The sequence below is a fragment of the Leguminivora glycinivorella genome, chromosome 8 (assembly GCF_023078275.1).
Source record: "Leguminivora glycinivorella isolate SPB_JAAS2020 chromosome 8, LegGlyc_1.1, whole genome shotgun sequence".
NCBI lineage: Eukaryota > Metazoa > Arthropoda > Insecta > Lepidoptera > Tortricidae > Leguminivora > Leguminivora glycinivorella.
In genome coordinates this window covers 6940544-6959793 of record NC_062978.1, presented here as the reverse complement: position 1 = coordinate 6959793, position 19250 = coordinate 6940544, and the positions used below count along the sequence as shown (strand labels likewise).

Sequence of the window (19250 nt, the reverse complement as noted above, 5' to 3'; positions counted from 1 at the left end):
GGGAATTTATACCTTGGGTGATGGTGATAATGATAAGGTTCAAACCCTGAAGCATCGCGTCCCGTCGTCGCTGGTTTTAACTTAAGCGAACATGTGAATGTAACAGAAATATATTATTTGTTCTCGTTCTTAACATGAGTTTTATTTATTTTCCTGAGCCCTTTATTTCACAAAGTTATTAGTTAATAGAAAACACTAAAAGAAAATAATCGTATAACCACCAGGGGCCCGTTTCTCGAAAAGTACAAGCCTTGTATTACAAGTGCGCGAACTGCCAAAACGTATTGGTTGTCATGGAAACACACTTGTAATACAAGGCTTGTACCTTTCGAGAAACGGGCCACTGGGGCCCATTTCTCGAAGCTACAAGTTACAATTTACAAGTGGTAGTCAATGTCTAATATGACAAGTTGGAAAGAGACTTCCGCTTGTAACTTGTAACAGGTTTGAGAAATGGACCTCAAGTTTGTACTTGTACAATACTAGGTACTTAAATACTATACCACGATTCAGAGTTGAATGCAATCCACCGATTCGAGTATCTAGGTAGTTGTTGGGAGGGGGCAACGTCGTTGTTTAATCTCTGAGTAATAATATAGCAAGCGAAAATTATTAAACATGTAAAATCGGGTAACTCACGTAAAATTGTCGTAACGAGGAGCATTTTCATTGAGCACGCGCGATGCCGATGGTGTCCCGACGCAGACTGCGGGCCGCAGCTCGCATTCGAAAATTACCAAGATTGATAAATATAATCTTGAGTGTTGCGAGGGTACAAAAGCGCCAATGTTTTAAAAAATCTCAACACACCAACACAAAAGAAATATACTAACTATAAGGAAATGTCAAAATTAATAAGGTATTTAGTTTCTTCGCAGATGTAGTTTTCGTACTATGCAGGTTTCTTCACGATGTTTTCCTTCACCGAAAAGCTAGTGGTAAGTATTATAGGTACCTGTAAATATTTTCTGCGGGGGTGACAAACAAGCATACAGCCTGCTTGATGGGACGCAGTTTCCTTAGTCTATGAACACCTGCCACTTCAGAAATGTTATTCGCGTCACCTACCTATTAGCTCTTAGACATCCATAAATGGATTTAAATTTTAATGGTAGCATGTAGTTTTAATTGGTAACCATAGTTTTCGTACTCAAACAAGTATAACAAGATTAATAAATCTGTATATTCTTAGGTTCTCACAAATATTATGGGGAGATCAGTGTGCATAGCCGAATGCACAAACGCTCATGATATAATCTCTTTCGTAGCTATCTATCGCTCTTGCGTATTGGCGCGACAGAGCCAGACTACATTTCTGCGGCGTTTCGGTGGCGTTTCGCGTCGCAGAAACGCCATTCGGCTACGGGGCCAGCTTTTAGCAGAGTTCATTGCGTTTCGTCCTGCTAGGTCTCGACAGAACGGATGACATCCGGAACGTAAACCGATAGTATGTAATCCGAGACCAAGATTTAAATTGTAGGTTGACCATGAACTTTTAAAAGAAATAAAAGCTATTTAAGAACAAATAATAAAGTAGGTAGTGAATAAAAAATAAAGTAACGTTAATAACACAGACTGCTAACAATAGTAACAGTTATAAGAAACTGAATACGCCGGTTTGATCCTGATACGATCCTGAATCACCTTGTAAATATAGCATGTATAATTTACACACAGCAAAAGCCCAAAGTCACAAAGCTCCCTTGACCCGGTTCCCCGCTTCCCACTGTTATGTTACCCAACCAGCCAGCGAAAGGTAACAGTTACTGTTATCTGTTATCACGCGCTCGCGGCGCGCAGGTGAGTCGAGCACAACAAACACTAGAACAGTTCCACGCCGTGCCTTCAGCGTAACTGACGTGCCTCGCTGCCGCCGCTGCCTTGTAACGTAGCAAAACAAAACACGTTCGTTCTAAATTCGAATTTGTGCGGTTTATTTTGTGTGACAAGTGTGTTATGTGATTGTGTGTGCAATGGCGCGGTCTCCGCGCAGGATTGCGGCGCACCGCCGCAGCCGCAGCCGGTCCAGGGAACTCACGAGGCTGAGGACTCAGCTTAATACTAAAGGTAAGAAAATATATTTCTTTGGCAATAATCTACAATAAAAAAGGAAATTAATCAAAATAAACAATCGACTTTAGATCCACCTTCTTTCCCATTTTGAAGTCGGCTAAAGAATTTGTTCAAATGCAGTTACTATCCTGAAAAAAGTAGGCATACCTTATAATATGCGTTGCCTTGGTATTTGTATTATTTATTCAGCTTGAAATAAACGCGCAAGTGAGTCGTTCAACTGTGACTTGTTCAATTATTTTTAGGAAAACTATTATCAGTGTTCATAAAATAATAAAATATTTCGTAGCGTTTTAACAGTATTACAAGTACTTATTACTCGCCTAATAATAGGTTAATATCCTTGGTTAAAATAATGACATTATTTTATATTTATATTTTAAGTTTACAAATACATAACTAACATATTATACTACCTATGACATTTTCTCGACTGTTATCACACAAACTATTTTTGTTTATTTTAATTAATTTAAAGCATACTTATTTGAAATACACATTAAGAGAACGAGACTTATTTGCATGTTTTGTAGTTGTTTACACGATAAAGCGCATCGAGCCGGTGCCGCCTCGTGTTCAACATCCCACACGTTCCATGCACATGCATTATTAGCTAGCAGAATTAAAATTAAGAATGCATTAAAGAGCAGCATTATCGCTAGCAGCATTTTCATGGATTTAGCTACACTACAAACTAGACTAGAACCTAGAACTACTCAGAGATCCTTCTCTCTCCTCCCGCTTCTGTCTTATTTGACGACCCATCTTGTCTGTAAACCCTTTCTCATTGGCTCCCCAGCAACCCATCGCTGGTTTGCGTTATTTTTTCATTTCCAGTAAATTAAATATGTATGATGAATATAATGATTGCTTCGAAAAATAAACATTCGCTCTTGTTTTGGAAAATAAACAAATCAGATACATTTTACCTTGACAATAGCGCATTGAGAATTGTGTAGGTAATATTCCATATTTGGACAGTAGAGCCGTCAGTCCAACTGGCAGGTGGGTCAACAGGCCCAGCGTTTACGGCGGGTGAAGGCCGGGGCAGGCAGGCCCGCGCGGACACCAGCCCCGCCTTGACATGTCGCGCTACACGGCTCTAGACTGATGTTCGCGAATGGGGCATTTAACCGATGATTTTACTCTCAGAGTAAGTGCGTTTTTACATTATCCGATCCGATATCGAAAAAAACAAAGATGGTGGCGTAAATATATGGGATATCGGTCCGACATCCGATATCGGATCGGATAATGTGAAAACGCACTAAGCATGAGTTTACTTACCTACTTTTGGCTACTAACCGCCAAAGACTGTCCCAGACTCTAGAGTCCCAGTTTCAATTTCTAGATGCATTCCCAATATTCCCATTTGTCCCCGCCCCATTTTCTGTGCCCGGTAGAGACGTATATAGACGTACATACCAAGAAAGGTAACTGATTTACCTAACAATAAACTGTCGCTATCCTTAAAATACGTTATACGTTAACTAATTTATTTTTACTTTTTTAAATGGATCTCTATATCTCTAACTTTAGAATCACATCTCGAAGCATTCTCTTATGTCATCGTGTCGTGAACAAAACGAATTGTAGGTATTTAACGTTACTTATCGCTTATCAAGATAAATAAACTCGCGTCGCCGCGTTGTTTTGTTTGACAACATAATAACGTACAGCTACAGGGACGTCACAGACACGAGAGTAGAGACCTTAGATTCAACAAATGGATTTACTAGGGTATGCAAAAACCGGTTAACTTAATAAACCGGTTAATAACCGAGACTTTTCCTTCAAAACCGGTTAACCGGTTATTAACCGGTTCTGAGGATTTTTAGTAAATGGCCGTACTACTCAATAATTACCATTACCTTTAAGAATTCTGATGTTGATGATATCGTAGCAGGTATTACTTGCACGATGAAGATCATTTTTATCCAGTTTTTGGAAATTTGGTAAATGCGGAAATTGCTAAAAAAGGCTTGTGTGGTTTGAATGTGATTCGTCAGTTTTGCGTTTGCATGTCGCGAAGGTCTACAGCTCCCAGAGCCCCTAGTAATACAAGCAATTGATGTAAGAAAACCAAGATCTCCATTTTACCTTTCTTTTAAAAAATAAAGTTTGAAATATACGGTAGGCTCCGGTTACAACGACGCTCAAAGGACCGCTGATATTACGTCGTACTAACCGGATGTCGTACAAAACGAATTTCATTTCTTTTAATTAAAAGTAATATCTACATCTCTATTACTAAAACATTTCAATCAATAGGTTTTATTTACAGGGTATTATTATCATAGTATTAATACCTTATTTTATTGTTACTTGTTTAGTTAGAAAAGTCCTTTTTAGTATGCGTGCTTGCTCATCATTTGTAAGTAAAGCTAGTTTATACGCAATCGAAAAATACAAATTGGGTTCTATTTAGCTTATAAGATTAGACCCGAGGCGAACAAATTGTTAAAATTTTAAAAGCAATACTCCAAAAAGTTAGATGGCCACAATGTAATCTTGCTACTTGTTGTAAGCAAGACAGGGGGCCGTGCTCGGGTGGAAGTAGCTTTGTTTCCTCAATTTACTAGTAAAACTAAAAACTTTGTCGCTCGTCGTTGCAACCGGACTTGACGGACGGATTCTGTGTCAAATGTGTCGTAAAAAGCGGCTGGTCGTTAAGGCTGCTTTCAAAAAAAACGTCAAAAGAATGTAAAATTGATAGTTTTAGTCGGTGAAATACTACACTTTCCGTTATCCAATAGATTTATTTAATTCAAGTTCCAGTTAGAGCATCTTATTATCTTGATTTTTATAAGACTGGATTTTTGAAAACTAACTCACTAAATTAATTATGAATTTTTCTCTAATGCACGTTTAGAAAAACGCACGTATAGAGCTGAATCAGTCGATCTTATTTGCAAAATTTGGACAATTTTGAATATTAAAACGGGTAAATTTACAATTCGTATATCCTGTACCACAATCATTTCAGACTAGATTTTTATTTTAAGTTTTTGAAAAAGAGTAAACTAGCCTAAGGCGAATTCAATTTTTTTCAGAAATTACCTAAAATTAAGTGACAATTTCTTTGAAAATCTACATCACATCGAAGTAAGTTTTGTACTAAATTAATCTGCAACGTTTACTTAAATTGCTGTTATGCCTTAGTGATTATAAATTGCTATTATTGATTTTTGTCAATTTTTTGAAAACGAGCCTTCACCGGTACAATTATTACCACTTTTGGACATTTTCTCATATTTTGTTAGACTAAGTAGAAAAAGTCCTATAATGTGAATTGTGATATATATTTATAAACTACTCGCAAAGCCCTTTAATTTGATACCACACACGGTATGATCGAGCGCTCGGTTGCGATTTCACTATTTTTAACACGAAAGCCCTCTTAAAATCGGAGTCGTAATAAACGGATGTACTTTCATACTATCACATACGAAAACCAAATAAATACCTGTGCTTATGTCGTTGTAAGAGGTTGGACGTTAGGTCTATATGCGGAGTCGTAATATACTTACCGGACTCTACTGTATTGTATAAAATGTATAATTGAGTAGACTCGGGACTAATTTTTAAAATAAAATCATTACAGATAATAATGTTGTCAATGAAAAGTAATGAATTAATCTTTATTATAACAAAACATTAAATAATTACGTATTTTTGAACCTTTTAATGCCTCATTTTCCAAATTATGAGAAATAAATACAGTTTCGGTTATTAACCGGTTAGTGACTATAAAAACCGGTTTTTAACGGAGGCCAAAAAGTCTCGGTTAACCGGTTTTTCGGTTAACCGGTTAACCGGTTTGCACACCCTAGGATTTACCACTTTAATATCCATTATTGCCACTTACTGACGTAGTGTGACCCGAAGTGGGACTTAGCTTTTGACACCAAAGACCGCTTTCCCTGTCCAAAGGCGTTTCTGCCCAGTCGTCGACGGTAGGAACTGATTCCGCTCAGTTATTTAGAAATTTCACCTGTGGAGTTGTCATTTCTTCGGCCATTTGGTCACTACAGAATATTAATTACTTCCTTGGTTTTGTCATTAACTAACAAAAAAATATTACGATACAAGTGCGTAAAAAAGGAAGTTTTCGCACGTGTATCGTACGACGTTTTTCAGTACAGATGGCCCTCCGAAGTTTTGACCTGACATATAATGAATTTTTCACACTATTTATTTATAAAAACACTATCTGTTTGTAAAATTTAATTAATGCAAATGAATAAATATTTAACTGCATGCATGCATTTCATGAATAAATAATTCTATTCTATGCCAGGGGACTGTTTTTCAAATCATAAATCATAACACTTAAAACCAATGAGGACCGTTAACTTCATATAAAATTGAACACACAACACACACTTTTATATTAAAGGAAAAATGTACGCTTCCAGCGTGACTTGAACCCGCATCTTCTGCAATTCGTTGCAGAGGTTTCTGCTTGTTAAAAATTAACACAACGCTCACTTTTAATTTCACTTGATCCTTGTTCGCCCTCGGCCTAATTCGTTTCGCGTAACACATTTATTTCGGTCTGTGCCTACCGGCCCGAACTAGACTTAATTGGGTCGTTGTACTAGACCGCAATATGTTCAACCTAACCTAGGTTTATGTCAGGTTTCCGACATTCTAGGGTACTGGAATTATGTCACGACAACACGATTCTAGGGCCGAAGTAACTGTTTTGTTTTATTGACACATAATAAAAAAAGCTTACGGAATGCTCTTCCAGTCAAGGACATCAAATCGGTATGTTCTCTCAGAGTCCAGTCTATATGCATTCCATACATACCTACTTACTACAAATTGAAAGACAAAGATGACGAAATGTGTCTTAAAGTTTCTCTGTGATGTTCTGATGTTAGTTACGATGTCCGGGACCTCATGAATATGGGATTCCAACATATGAAAAAAATTAAAAAACAAAAATACCATGGTCAATCTTACACGTAGCCCCACATAAGTAGGTATACGGGGGAAATAATCGTCTCTTCATTTTATATATTAACAAGACTTAGTTAGTGGAACTAAATTACCTTAGTAATGTTGCCTATATTTTTTATTAAGTATTACAAGCTTTTATTCAACTTGCCTTGTTAGTAGGTAGTATGTTAGTGTGAGCACAGAATATATAATAGTACTGTGAGTCAAAACGTAGAAGCTAAATTGCCGATTGAGCTGAAATTTTGCATACATATGTAAATCACGTGACAATGCAATATTATGGTATCATGGAGCTGATCTGACGATGGAGCAGAGAGGTGGTCATAGGAACTCTGTTATGAAACGTCGTATCCCAATCGAGTAAGGGGTTTTTAGAAACGTCTCGGAGAGCTGTTGTAGATGACTGCTGAAAGAAAGGTACAGTCGGCGATAATAGCTTGTGCCAAAAATAAAATTTTTGCAAAAAACTTCTTTTTATAGTAGGAAAAAGTAACACAGGATGCACAAGCGTATCTAGGCGTTTGCTCAAAAGAATTCGAGTAGGTATATGGAGGGACTAGTTCAAGAACGCGACTCTAGTTGCCGCAAAAGGCTTGATAATAATTACTTGATTTGCTTGTTTGTTCACTTTTTACGCATCCTCGATGAAGCCATTTAATTAATCCCGTTCATCCGGTCAGTTGTATTAAAAACCGGTCAAAAGCGTGTCGGGCCACGCTCAGTGTAGGGTTCCGTAGTTTTCCGTATTTTTCTCAAAAACTACTGAACCTATCAAGTTCAAAACAATTTTCCTAGAAAGTATTTATAAAGTTCTACTTTTGTGATTTTTTTCATATTTTTTAAACATATGGTTCAAAAGTTAGAGGGGGGGGGACGCACTTTTTTTCCTTCAGGAGCGATTATTTCCGAAAATATTAATACTATCAAAAAACGATCTTAGTAAACCCTTATTCATTTTTTAATACCTATCCAACAATATATCACACGTTGGGGTTGGAATGAAAAAAATATCAGCCCCCACTTTACATGTAGGGGGGTACCCTAATAAATCATTTTTTTCCATTTTTTAATTTTGCACTTTGTTGGACAGACATGGCAAAACTATAAGGGTTCCTAGTTGACTACGGAACCCTAAAAAGGTAGCTAGTGCGTTCCTGTCGTAGATGATTGCTTGTTACTTTTAAACATTGTTCGGAAATAACATATTTTCTAAACACTAAATCATAGACCTTAAAATAGCCTAATATTGGCTTTATGGCTAAGTGCGTTTTCACATTATCCGATCCGATATCGGATGTAGGACCGATATCCCTTACATTACAGGCGACATCTTGGATTTTTTCCATTGAAATCCTTCTGACATCCGATATCGGATCGGATAATGTAAAAACGGACAAAGAGTTAGCTAACTATTCTTTTGTCGACCACGAGGTCCGGTCCACTCCACTACCACCTACCTATTACATTAAGATTTACTGAGACACTTATTGAATTTGACGGCCTTGGAATTTAGTGAGTGGTTCCGAGTTTTTTGCGCGGTTTTTTCTAGCTTGCTTGGATCTAACACTACTTACACCACTACTTGGCGCGAAATTAGCAGAATGATCTAATCGGCATATTATAGAACCGAGTTGACAATGACATCCTACCGTAGAATTCTTCTCTCATTCTCACTGAGCGTAAGCGAGAAGCGAGGTGGATAGACGTACAGTTACAGCTGCAAAATTACACGGAGAAATTATGAATGAATTCATTATTAAATTCGCCAATCACTTTTGCAGCTGATAGGTAGTACATACATTTCAAATTTTTAACAACAATTTTAATATTTTTCCCCTCACTAGCTCGGAAACACGTGTTTTGTCCTTTAATACCAGCGGGTAAAACGCATTTTATCCACTAGTGGCTAAAGTAATTTGACCTTGTATATAGCCAAATTTTCTGCTTTAAAATTGATAGAAGTGCGTGAATCTAGTGATGAAGATGTTTTACCACCTGTGGAACTACTGGAAGCAGTGATAAACGCATTTTTTGCGTTGTAGTTTCCTCGCTATAGTGAGGGGAAAAGTTTTGTGTTACACTCGGGTGCAAATACTTCTCGTGTGTTAATAGTTATTTGTTTTACAAGGGGGCAAAGTAGTTGTTTAACCGCACGTGCCAATATTGATACCCGAGCAAGCGAAAGATTCCAAAATTGAACCGCGAGCGTAGCGAGTTGTTCTCGAGTGAAACACAAGTGTGTTAAAAAAAACTTGAAGGTCATGATTCTATTCTTGAAACAACTATAGAATCCCTTCACTTGCTCGTTTTTCAATTCTACACTCGGCGTTAAAATACAACTTTGCCCCCTTGTATAACAAATAACTATTAAGCGTTTGTACCGTAATGGTTACGAATTTTAAATTGCCTAAGTTGCCTTTAATGTTCGCTTCTTATCATCGAGTAAAAGTTAAAAAACCAGGATTAAAACCAATGCCAGACAAATACCTCAAGGATAAAGATATTGCAATAAAAAATATTCTCAATTTTAGTCGTTTATTGAAAGTACCTATAGAATAGGCTAAGGTTTTGATTTCAACCCCATTCGGTCATTCAGCTCAATCGGCCATCGCGGCCAGCCCCGTCCATTACCGAAATCCCATCAAAATGACTGATTGCATCTAAAACAAAGAGTCGCACACGCCACCACATACACGCAACTGCTGTTTTAACTTCGGCAATAACAGCTTGATTGAGTTTATTTTTGGTTTGACTAATTCGTCATGTTCCAACCTCATGCTAGAAAATGTTTCACACTAAATAAAATGGCAAGACTCGAACCTGTGACCATTGCCGGTGCAGCCGCTTTAACTCAGTATCGAAAAATTCGGAACCATGCACTCACTGTATTCCAAGGTTGATCTCAGATTCGAGTCCTGCCGGAGGTGTGAATTTTTCCATTTTTCCTATAATTTAAAAATATCTAGTACCGCTCACATTCGTTTCTGCGTGAAAAAAATATGTATCTATCACTGATTTATTGCAATTTGAAAACTTGGTTAGTCTACTACCTGACATATCAGTCTCATATCACTGCTACCAATATTAGTTATCTACAAGGGGCTTTTATTTTAACTTTGGGGATTTTTGTTATATGTCACAGGTGTAACAAAAATAGTGGAATTCATTTAGATAAGGATATACATAAATATTCACCATTAGAACAATGTTTGAAGAAGGATTGCTGACCGAATAATAATAATAGTTATTTGTTATCCCCCTTGTATAACAAATAACTATTATTATACAAGGGGGATAACAAAGTTGTATTTTAACGAGTGTGGAATTGAAAAACGACAAGTGAAAGGATTCTATAGTTGAACCACGAGCGAAGCGATCGAGAATAGAATCCTGACGAGTTTTTTAACACACGAAGTAAAATACATTTGCAAGTGTAACACAAAACTTTTCCCTTCACTATAGCGAGGAAACTAAAACGCAAAAAATGCGTTTATCACTGCTTTCAGTAGTTCCACAAAATCATCTTTTCTAGATCACACCAACTGGTAAAGGCTAGTGGATAAAATGCGTTTTTTGCTATTCGAAAACAGATAGCTGGTAAAAATTCGAAAACAGCATTTTATCCACAAGAGTGCAAAGTAATTTCATACAACATTTTAACTTGATGTCTAAAGCTGGGTGTTCACGTATAAATGATGATTTTGAATCATAAACGTTAAATAAATTGAAGTATTTTATTTATTTTGATCTTTTATAGTCAGTTTTTTGTTCGTGTTGGTGTGGTGAAAAATTTTGTGTTTCACTCGGTGGCAAAGTTTGTTTAACCTTCGTGCCTTGAAACCCTTGCAACGCTCAAGATTCCACTTTCTGAACCTCTCGCTACGCTCGCGGTTCAATATTGGAATTTTTCGCTTGCTCGGGTATCAATATTGGCACGTGCGGTTAAACAACAACTTTGCCCCCTTGTAAAACAAATAACTATTATTGCACACTACAGAAGAAAAAAAACATAATTCAGAACAGATACAACGTGGTAGGTAACAACAGGCGGTCTTATCGCTAAAACAGCGGTCTCTTACAGACAACCTTCAGATAGTCGAGTGGCGATCGGAATAAAATTTACGGGTGGTGCAAAAAAGAATAACAGAAGGCTAATAGTAAATATACAGATAATATTAGATAGATAGAATACTCTTTACTGGTACATCTGAGCAAAAAATACAATGGAGGCAAAACAATTACCTATGTGTGCGTTAAAAAAATATTCTACTTTTTGCAATGTCACAGTTTCGTTTTCTTTCAACCCCTTATTTGCCAAGAGTGGCACTGAAACTTGAGTAGTTTCATGTGCTCTGCCTACCCCTACATGGGATACAGGCGTGATTGTATATTATGTTATGTATGTTGATAATCAGAGTACTGCGATACCGAATCTGCCCTTAAACGAATCCCAACTATTTTTGTTACATCCTTATTTATAACACAGTAAGTATTCTATATAGTTTATATACTAAAACCTTAATCAGGTTGTAAGTTTTAACTTCATCCTCTACAACATTTATTTGTAGGATATTACCTATCAATTCTGATTTACGATTGCAATTTGTAATTACTGCTTCCAACTATGATTTATTGAACTTTTTAACCAACCATTATCTTGTCGGTTTACCATCTGGTTTGTTCGTTATATTGTTACGTTATATTTAACTCTTCACATCTAGGCAGGATCCATAATATTCTTCCTTGCGTTATACCGTCATTTATGCCACGACTCATACAATCCTGGGTCCGCTGTGGCAACTAGGGTATGCAAACCGGTTAACCGGTTAACCGAAAACCCGGTTAACCGAGATCGGTTCCGGTTTTCATAGTCTGTAACCGGTTAATAACCGAAACTATATTTATTTCCCAAAATGACCAAATTAGGCATAAAAAAGGGTAAAAAGTACGTAATTCTTCAATGTTTTGTAACAATAAAGATTTATTTATTACTTTTCATTCACAACATTACGCACCTGCTGAATTCCTTAAAGAAGTCATAGTATAATCATGATTTTATAATCTAACTAAACGTGAAGATTAAACAATAGTCCCGAGTCCACTCAAATATACATTTTATACAGTAGAGTCCGGTTAGTATTACGACTTCGCATATACCTAACGTCCAACCGCTTACAATAACCGAATAACGGAAGCACAGGTATTGGTTTGGTTTTCATATGTGATATTATGAAAGTACATCCGTTTATTATGACTCCGGTTTTAACGACCAATCGCTTTTTACGAAGTAATTTTACACAAAATCCGTCAAGTCCGGTAACCGATTACAACGATGAGTGACAACATTTTTACTTGAGGAAACAAAGCTATTCTATTTCCGCCCCAAGCATGGCCCCTTGTCTTGCCTACAGGTAGCAGGATGAGATTGTAGCCATGTGACTTTTTGACCATTGGTTTTAATAATTTTAACAATTGGTTCGCCTCGGGTCTAATCTTATAAGCTAAATAGAACCCACTTTTTATTTTTCGATTGCGTATAACGTAGTTTTACTTAATAAAAAAAATCTATTGTCATATTAATTACGTAAATCGAGGTTCAACGAATGCGACTATTTATTATTACGAATTACGACAGTAATTTGCCGGTGATGAGCAAGTCAAGTACGCATACGAAAACATGACATATCTTTGGTAGATCTGGCAGAAACTTTTTACGCATATATTTGATTCATATAATAGTTCTTGGCAGAAGTCACGTTTGGCAGAAACACCTTACGCAGAATATGCTTTGGCATAAATCATTTCGCAGATTTTTGTAATACCGAATCGTCTGTTGTCATAATCTTGATGAGCATAATAGTCTTCTAGTCGAAAAATACTTTTGCAGATAATATTTGTGCATAATATTTATGCGGCATAAAGTTGCAATTTGCTATTTGATAGTGAGTTGGATGTGTTGGGGATGCAAGATACCTATTAACACTCCTCCTCGCTTCGCTCGTCGTCGTACCTAACGGTGACTGGGGCAGTTTTTCTTTTTTGATAGCGCGTAATAATTCTGCTAATGTTATATTATGCCATAAGATTATTATGGTAGGTACATACAATTATGCTAAATCAAAGTCGACCAAAGTAATGTTCTGTAAAACAATATTCTGCCAAATGTGTCTTATGCGTAGTAGTAATCATGCCAACTAAGTTTTCTGCAAAATTACCATTCTACTGAAAGTGTTTCTGCGAAACATGTTATGCGAAGTGTGTTTCGGACTAAAATTATTCTGCCAGATGAGGGTAACCCCATATCTTTAAACCGAAATGAAATTCGTTTTGTACGACGTAATATCAGTGGTCCCTTGGGCGTCGTGATAACCGGACTCTACTGTATATTTCAAATTATATTTTTAAAATAAAGGGAAAATGAAGATCTTGGTTTTCTTACGTTAATTCCTTGTATTACTAGTGCCTCTGCTCTGGGAGCTGTAGACTTCCGCGACATGCTTAGAAAACGCACAACTGACAAATATTTAGTTCTTAAAGTGATTATCACAGTAAAGTCACGACAGTTTTAAGCGCCACATACGCTATGGGGACTCAAGTCCTTTATGGCAACTTCTGTATTTTACAAAATTTCCAAAAAACTGGATAAAAATGATCTTCATCGTGCAAGTAATACCTGTTACGATATCATAAACAACAGAATTCTTGAAGGTAATGGTAATATTATTGCGTAGTACGGTAATTTACTAAAAATCCGCAAAACCGGTTAAAAACCGGTTAACCGGTTTTGAAGGTATAGGCTCGGTTATTAACCGGTTTTTAAAGTTAACCGGTTTTTGCATCCCCTAGTGGCAACTAATTCCTAGATTTCGCTTAGACACTAGTTTTACGGAAACGACAGACATATCTCACCTTCCAACCCTAGAACCCTACTTTCAAATCATACTCAATACTTCCTTTGCTTATCTATACTAATATTATAAATGGGAAAGTGTGTGTGTCCGTTTGTTTGTCCGTCATTCACGGCAAAACGAAGCGACGAATTGACGTTATTTTTTAAGTGGAGATAATTGAAGGGATGGAGAGTGACATAGGCTACTTTTTGTCTCTTTCTAACGCGAGCGAAGCTGCGGGCAAAAGCTAGTGTTAATATAAGCGTTATTTTGCCACACAAGTATTGTTTTATGACATGGATGGACTACTTTCATTTCAGTCGCTATAAAATTATTAGTATTGTTTGCTTTCCGCTATTACTCCTTTGTTCACAATGGTCTTTGTCAGATTAAAACTGCGTTAAGCTTTTCAACATTATTTTAATATTTCCGCAGATTTATGTATACTCAAAGCCAAATGACTGGTGAGAGATAGGTATGCTCATTTCCACATAAAGCAACCTGTTTTCTCTGCACTTGAGTGTACTGCACCTATGTGTGCGTTAAAAAATATTCTACTTTTTTGATAATCAGAGTAGGTACTACGATACCGAATCTGCCCTTAAACGGATCCCAACTATTTTTGTTACATCCTTTATAACACAGTAAGTATTCTATATAGTTTATATATGTACTAAAACCTTAAAGTTTTAACTTCATCCTCCACAACATTTATTTGTAGGATATTACCTATCAATTCTGATTTACTATTGCAATTTGTAATTACTGCTTCCAACTATGATTTATGGAACTTTTTAACCAACCATTATCTTGTCGGTTTACCATCTGGTTTGTTCGTTATATTTATTTTATCAAATACCTTACGTTATATTTAACTCTTCACATCTAGGCAGGATCCATAATATTCTTCCTTGCGTTATACCGTCATTTATGCCACGACTCATAGAATACTGGGTCCGCTGTGGCAACTAATTCCTAGATTTCGCTTAGACACTAGTTTTACGAAAACGACAGACATATCTCACCTTCCAACCCTAGAACCCTACTTTCAAATCATACTCAATACTTCCTTTGCTTATCCATACTAATATTATAAATGGGAAAGTGTGTGTGTCTGTTTTTTTGTCCGTCATTCACGGCAAAACGAAGCGACGAATTGACGTTATTTTTTAAGAGGAGATAGGTGAAGGGATGGAGAGTGACATAAGCTACTTTTTGTCTCTTTCTAACGCGAGCGAAGCTACGGGCAAAAGATAGTGTTAATATAAGCGTTATTTTCCCACACAAGTATTGTTTTATGACATGGATGGACTACTTTCATTTCAGTCGCTATAAAATTATTAGTATTGTTTGCTTTCCGCTATTACTCCTTTGTTCACAATGGCCTTTGTCAGATTAAAACTGCGTAAAGCTTTTCAGCACCTGCCGTCAATGCGTGATTCACACATTATTTTAATTTCTGCAGATTTATGTATACTCAAAGCCAAATGACTGGTGAGAGATAGGTATGCTCATTTCCACATAAAGCGACCTGTTTTCTCTGCACTTGAGTGTAGGTATAAAACAAAGCGGTATCGAACATATACGACACCGATCATTTGTATTTGCATAGCTTTTTCTGTCTTTGAAATATTTCAGTTTATTTCAGTCTCCACTTGCATCAATCACTTAACTCAGGGTTAGTGGGCTGTCATCTGTCAAATTCCATATAAAATGGTGGGCTAACCCTCGGGTTAACCCTCCATTTTCGTTGGTGCAAGTGGCCCTTAGATTTCTAGTTTCAGAGGTGGCAGGATCAATAAATTCCTTTGCTGCATGTACACTAATGAAATTACTCCGATTAGTACTTAAATGAGAAAGGTACATTTTTACGAAGAAAGATTTAGTAAGTAGTCGGGTTGGTGCCTTCTTTTCGCACCTTCTGTAAGTGTCGTTGGCGTGCTAGGCCCCCTGACTGTTAAGTCTGTTAAACTGTGCATTAGACATCAATCACCATCCTCCTTGCGTTATCCCGGCATTTTCCACGGCTCATGGGAGCCTGGGGTCCGCTTTGACAACTAATCCCAAGATTTGGCGTAGGCACTAGTTTTACGAAAGCGACTGCCATCTGACCTTCCAACCCGAAGGGTAACTAGGCCTTATTGGAAATAGTCCGGGGGTCCTCACGATGTTTTCCTTCACCGAAAAGCGACTGGCAAATATCAAATGACATTTCTCACATAAGTTCCGAAAAACTCATTGGTGTGAGCCGGGGTTCGAACCCGCGACCTCCGGACTGAAAGTCGCATGCATTTACCGCTAGGTTACCAGTGCTTTTTTATTAGACATCAATGAAATTTCTATCTATTTCTCTACTCGTATGGTTTCAGTCTAATAACCTGCTATATTTACTCTGGAACGCTCTGATTACAAGATCAATATAAATCATTTTCATTCAGCTCTTTGATTACAAATTTCGACTTTGAGTTGTTGTTTTAAGTTTGATAATAATAGCATGAGCGAAGTAACAATGGTGCGCCTGAGCAGTGAGCAGTCTCGATTAAATCGGGAAGGCGTCCTTCGCGCGTGCGCGGTGTTTATGATGCTTCGCGTTGTGGTTGTGTACAATACACATTATATGCGTAATGCTAGGTTTACACGGGCTTAGTATTTGTCATTCGTGCAAGAGAGCAGGGGTGACAACTTGTTACTGACAAGCGGCAAGAAACAGTCTGTGCATTTGATCTCATGAAGATATGATCAAATAGGCGAAAACCATGTTTTCATCCAAAGCATTATTCAAGTTTTGCAACTATTGCACAACATCAGTCGAGTACAACACTAGATCCGGGTTACCCGAATATGCGCGAAGTGGGCATCGCTGGATGATGTCCTCTATTACTGGTTTATACATGGGTGTTAGAGAATTTATTAGACTAGAAAGATAACACTTCAATAGTGACAATTATTAATAGATTCAGATTTTTGCTAAACATAGTTCTTGACGGGTGTGACAATGTGAAATATTTTTTCTAAATAAATATCTGACGTTAGTTCATATAGTATCATGATCGACTCCCAGCAATTACTTGCAGTCTGCAGTTCCACTGATACTATTAAGCACTTATTATTTTTTATAATAAATAAAGATATAAGCATTTATTTTATTTTATTAGGTATCCCATATGTTTACATGCATGTGACAGGCACTAAGCAATAGCTACTAAGCCCGCCGTGTAAACTTAGCATAGACGCCGATGCAATTGAATGATGCTATTTAAACGCTCGGCAGATCCATTGATAACGGGTGGAAAATTTATCAGCACCTAGCAGTAGACTTATAACAGTTAGATACAACCTTGTCAAGACTCTTTTTACAAATATACATGTCTAGAGTTAGATCAAGCTAACTAATATGCAGCCACTTAAAAATATATGTATTTTTATGACTAGAATTTAGTGTGGATTCTTTGCCACGTAATTACTGGCAGTCAATGTATTTAGTTATCCACCAAATTGTGAAATATGTAGTTTTTTGTGCAGAAAAAAAAATGTTCCTATTACGTATCTACCTAGCCACTTGAGGCACGTCATAAAATGTAACTATTTTACACCGCACCAGCGAAAGAGAAACTTTATTAGGTAATTGTTATCATCGCTATCACGCCGATAATGCAACTCCTTTCAACCTAAAAGTGCATTTGACACTCAGTCGTGTCAATGACCGTGGCTAACAGTAGGGTGCTAGCCAAGTGACAGTCGTTTGTAGAGACCATTGAAGCTTCAACTATATTATATGCATTTTGAGGTTATAGAAATGATGACGTGATATTTTGTCACATCTTCGTCATCAAGTATTCATATTCATATCCTGTAAAAAAACGGGACGACACTAAGATATTGGCACTTTTACATAGTTTCTACTCTTATTTTCCAAGCTGTAAGCATCTACCGTCGTAAGGAGCGTTTTCCCAAAGCCTTGGCCCCTGGACCCTGGTACTTTTAATAATCATTGAAAAGTGGTGTCCGTGATCTATACAGTAAAATCGCTGTCAATAGAAATTGTCAACAATGTAAACAAACCATTATATAAAATATCAATATTCTAGCACAATTTTATTATTTTAAAGCTTGAGGATCATAAGTGATATGAATTGATTAAATTACACATGGATTTAGCCAGTATCTGATGAGTTACAATGGAAATTAAAGACATTTTGAATGCAAGGTTTGTTTACATTATTCACAAGTTCTATTGACGGCGACTTTACACAGTGTACCTACAGTACAGGCTAGGTATGGTGTCAGGGCGTCCTTAGCGTATCTTCTTAGTAATTTTTAGCGTATCGTAGATTTCTTTCTATTTCACCGAACAGCTGACAGATATCTGTGATACGTTACGGAGCGTGAACGATCGCCCTCCTGTCTACGCGCCCCGGCCACATTTAGCGCATTATTCATCCCGGGAAAATGTGATCCATGATCCCGGCTGCTCAGTGTCACCAGCTGCGTCTCGTTCTGATGTATTCCTAATGCTTACATAACTTTGAAACACGGGTTAAACGCGATCTCAACGTGTTGTAATTTCTACTCAAATCGCGCTTACACCGATATAAATGTCATATTTAACACACCCGTGTGGTGACGTGTTAATAATTAATTTCACCACCCCTTTTGGTCCCGTGGGTGTCGTAGGAATCGACTGGGATACAGGATCAATTGTGGTGATTGTTTTCTTTCAACAGTGGCACTGAAACATAATGAGTTTAATGTGCCATATTTACCCCTTTTGTGAATACCTACAGGCATTAAAGTTTGTATGTGTGTAGGTATGTACGCAGAAAACGTTTGAGAAATGGCTTTTTGATCCTTGCCATGACTAGGTAGCCGAGCGGTAGGTATCCGTCCGTAGAACGCTGATTCGATTCTAAAAAATAAATAAATAGTTGAAATAGGTGTATTCATTAAATATGCAAAAAACAAATATGTAACTAATTTGTTCATAGAGCACACTTATTTTGTTGGTTTAGAGACAAACACTCGGTGGGGTGATGGTAATACCCGGCCCGGCCCTGTCCCGGTTACCTGACTCTTGAATGGGTTGCGACACCGGAGACAATGGTATTCCGGTGTTGCTGTAGTGGTGCCGATGTTATGCTTATGGTCGCTGAGATTATATAGGATGCTACGTTTTAACAGAAGTTAATGAGTCCGTATACAGTCGCCATTAGATAGAGATCGCCCGAGGTGCTCACAAATAACTGAACACAACTCTTTTGCCATGGCGTTAGATCATGTTCAGATATTTTTGAGTACCTCGATCTTTTATATCTGATGGCG

General features: G+C 37.3%; 1 protein-coding gene across 1 annotated transcript in view; it reads left to right on the top strand.

The window, feature by feature from the left end:
• Positions 1-1846: 1846 nt before the first annotated feature.
• LOC125228570 (phosphatidylcholine:ceramide cholinephosphotransferase 2-like) overlaps positions 1847-19250 on the top strand; it is a 168946-nt gene continuing 151542 nt past the window's right edge. Inside the window, exon 1 of the mRNA XM_048133185.1 lies at positions 1847-2067. Within this exon, the coding sequence (XP_047989142.1) occupies positions 1974-2067 (94 nt within the window). The 5' untranslated portion in view covers positions 1847-1973. The remainder of the gene's footprint in view (positions 2068-19250) is intronic.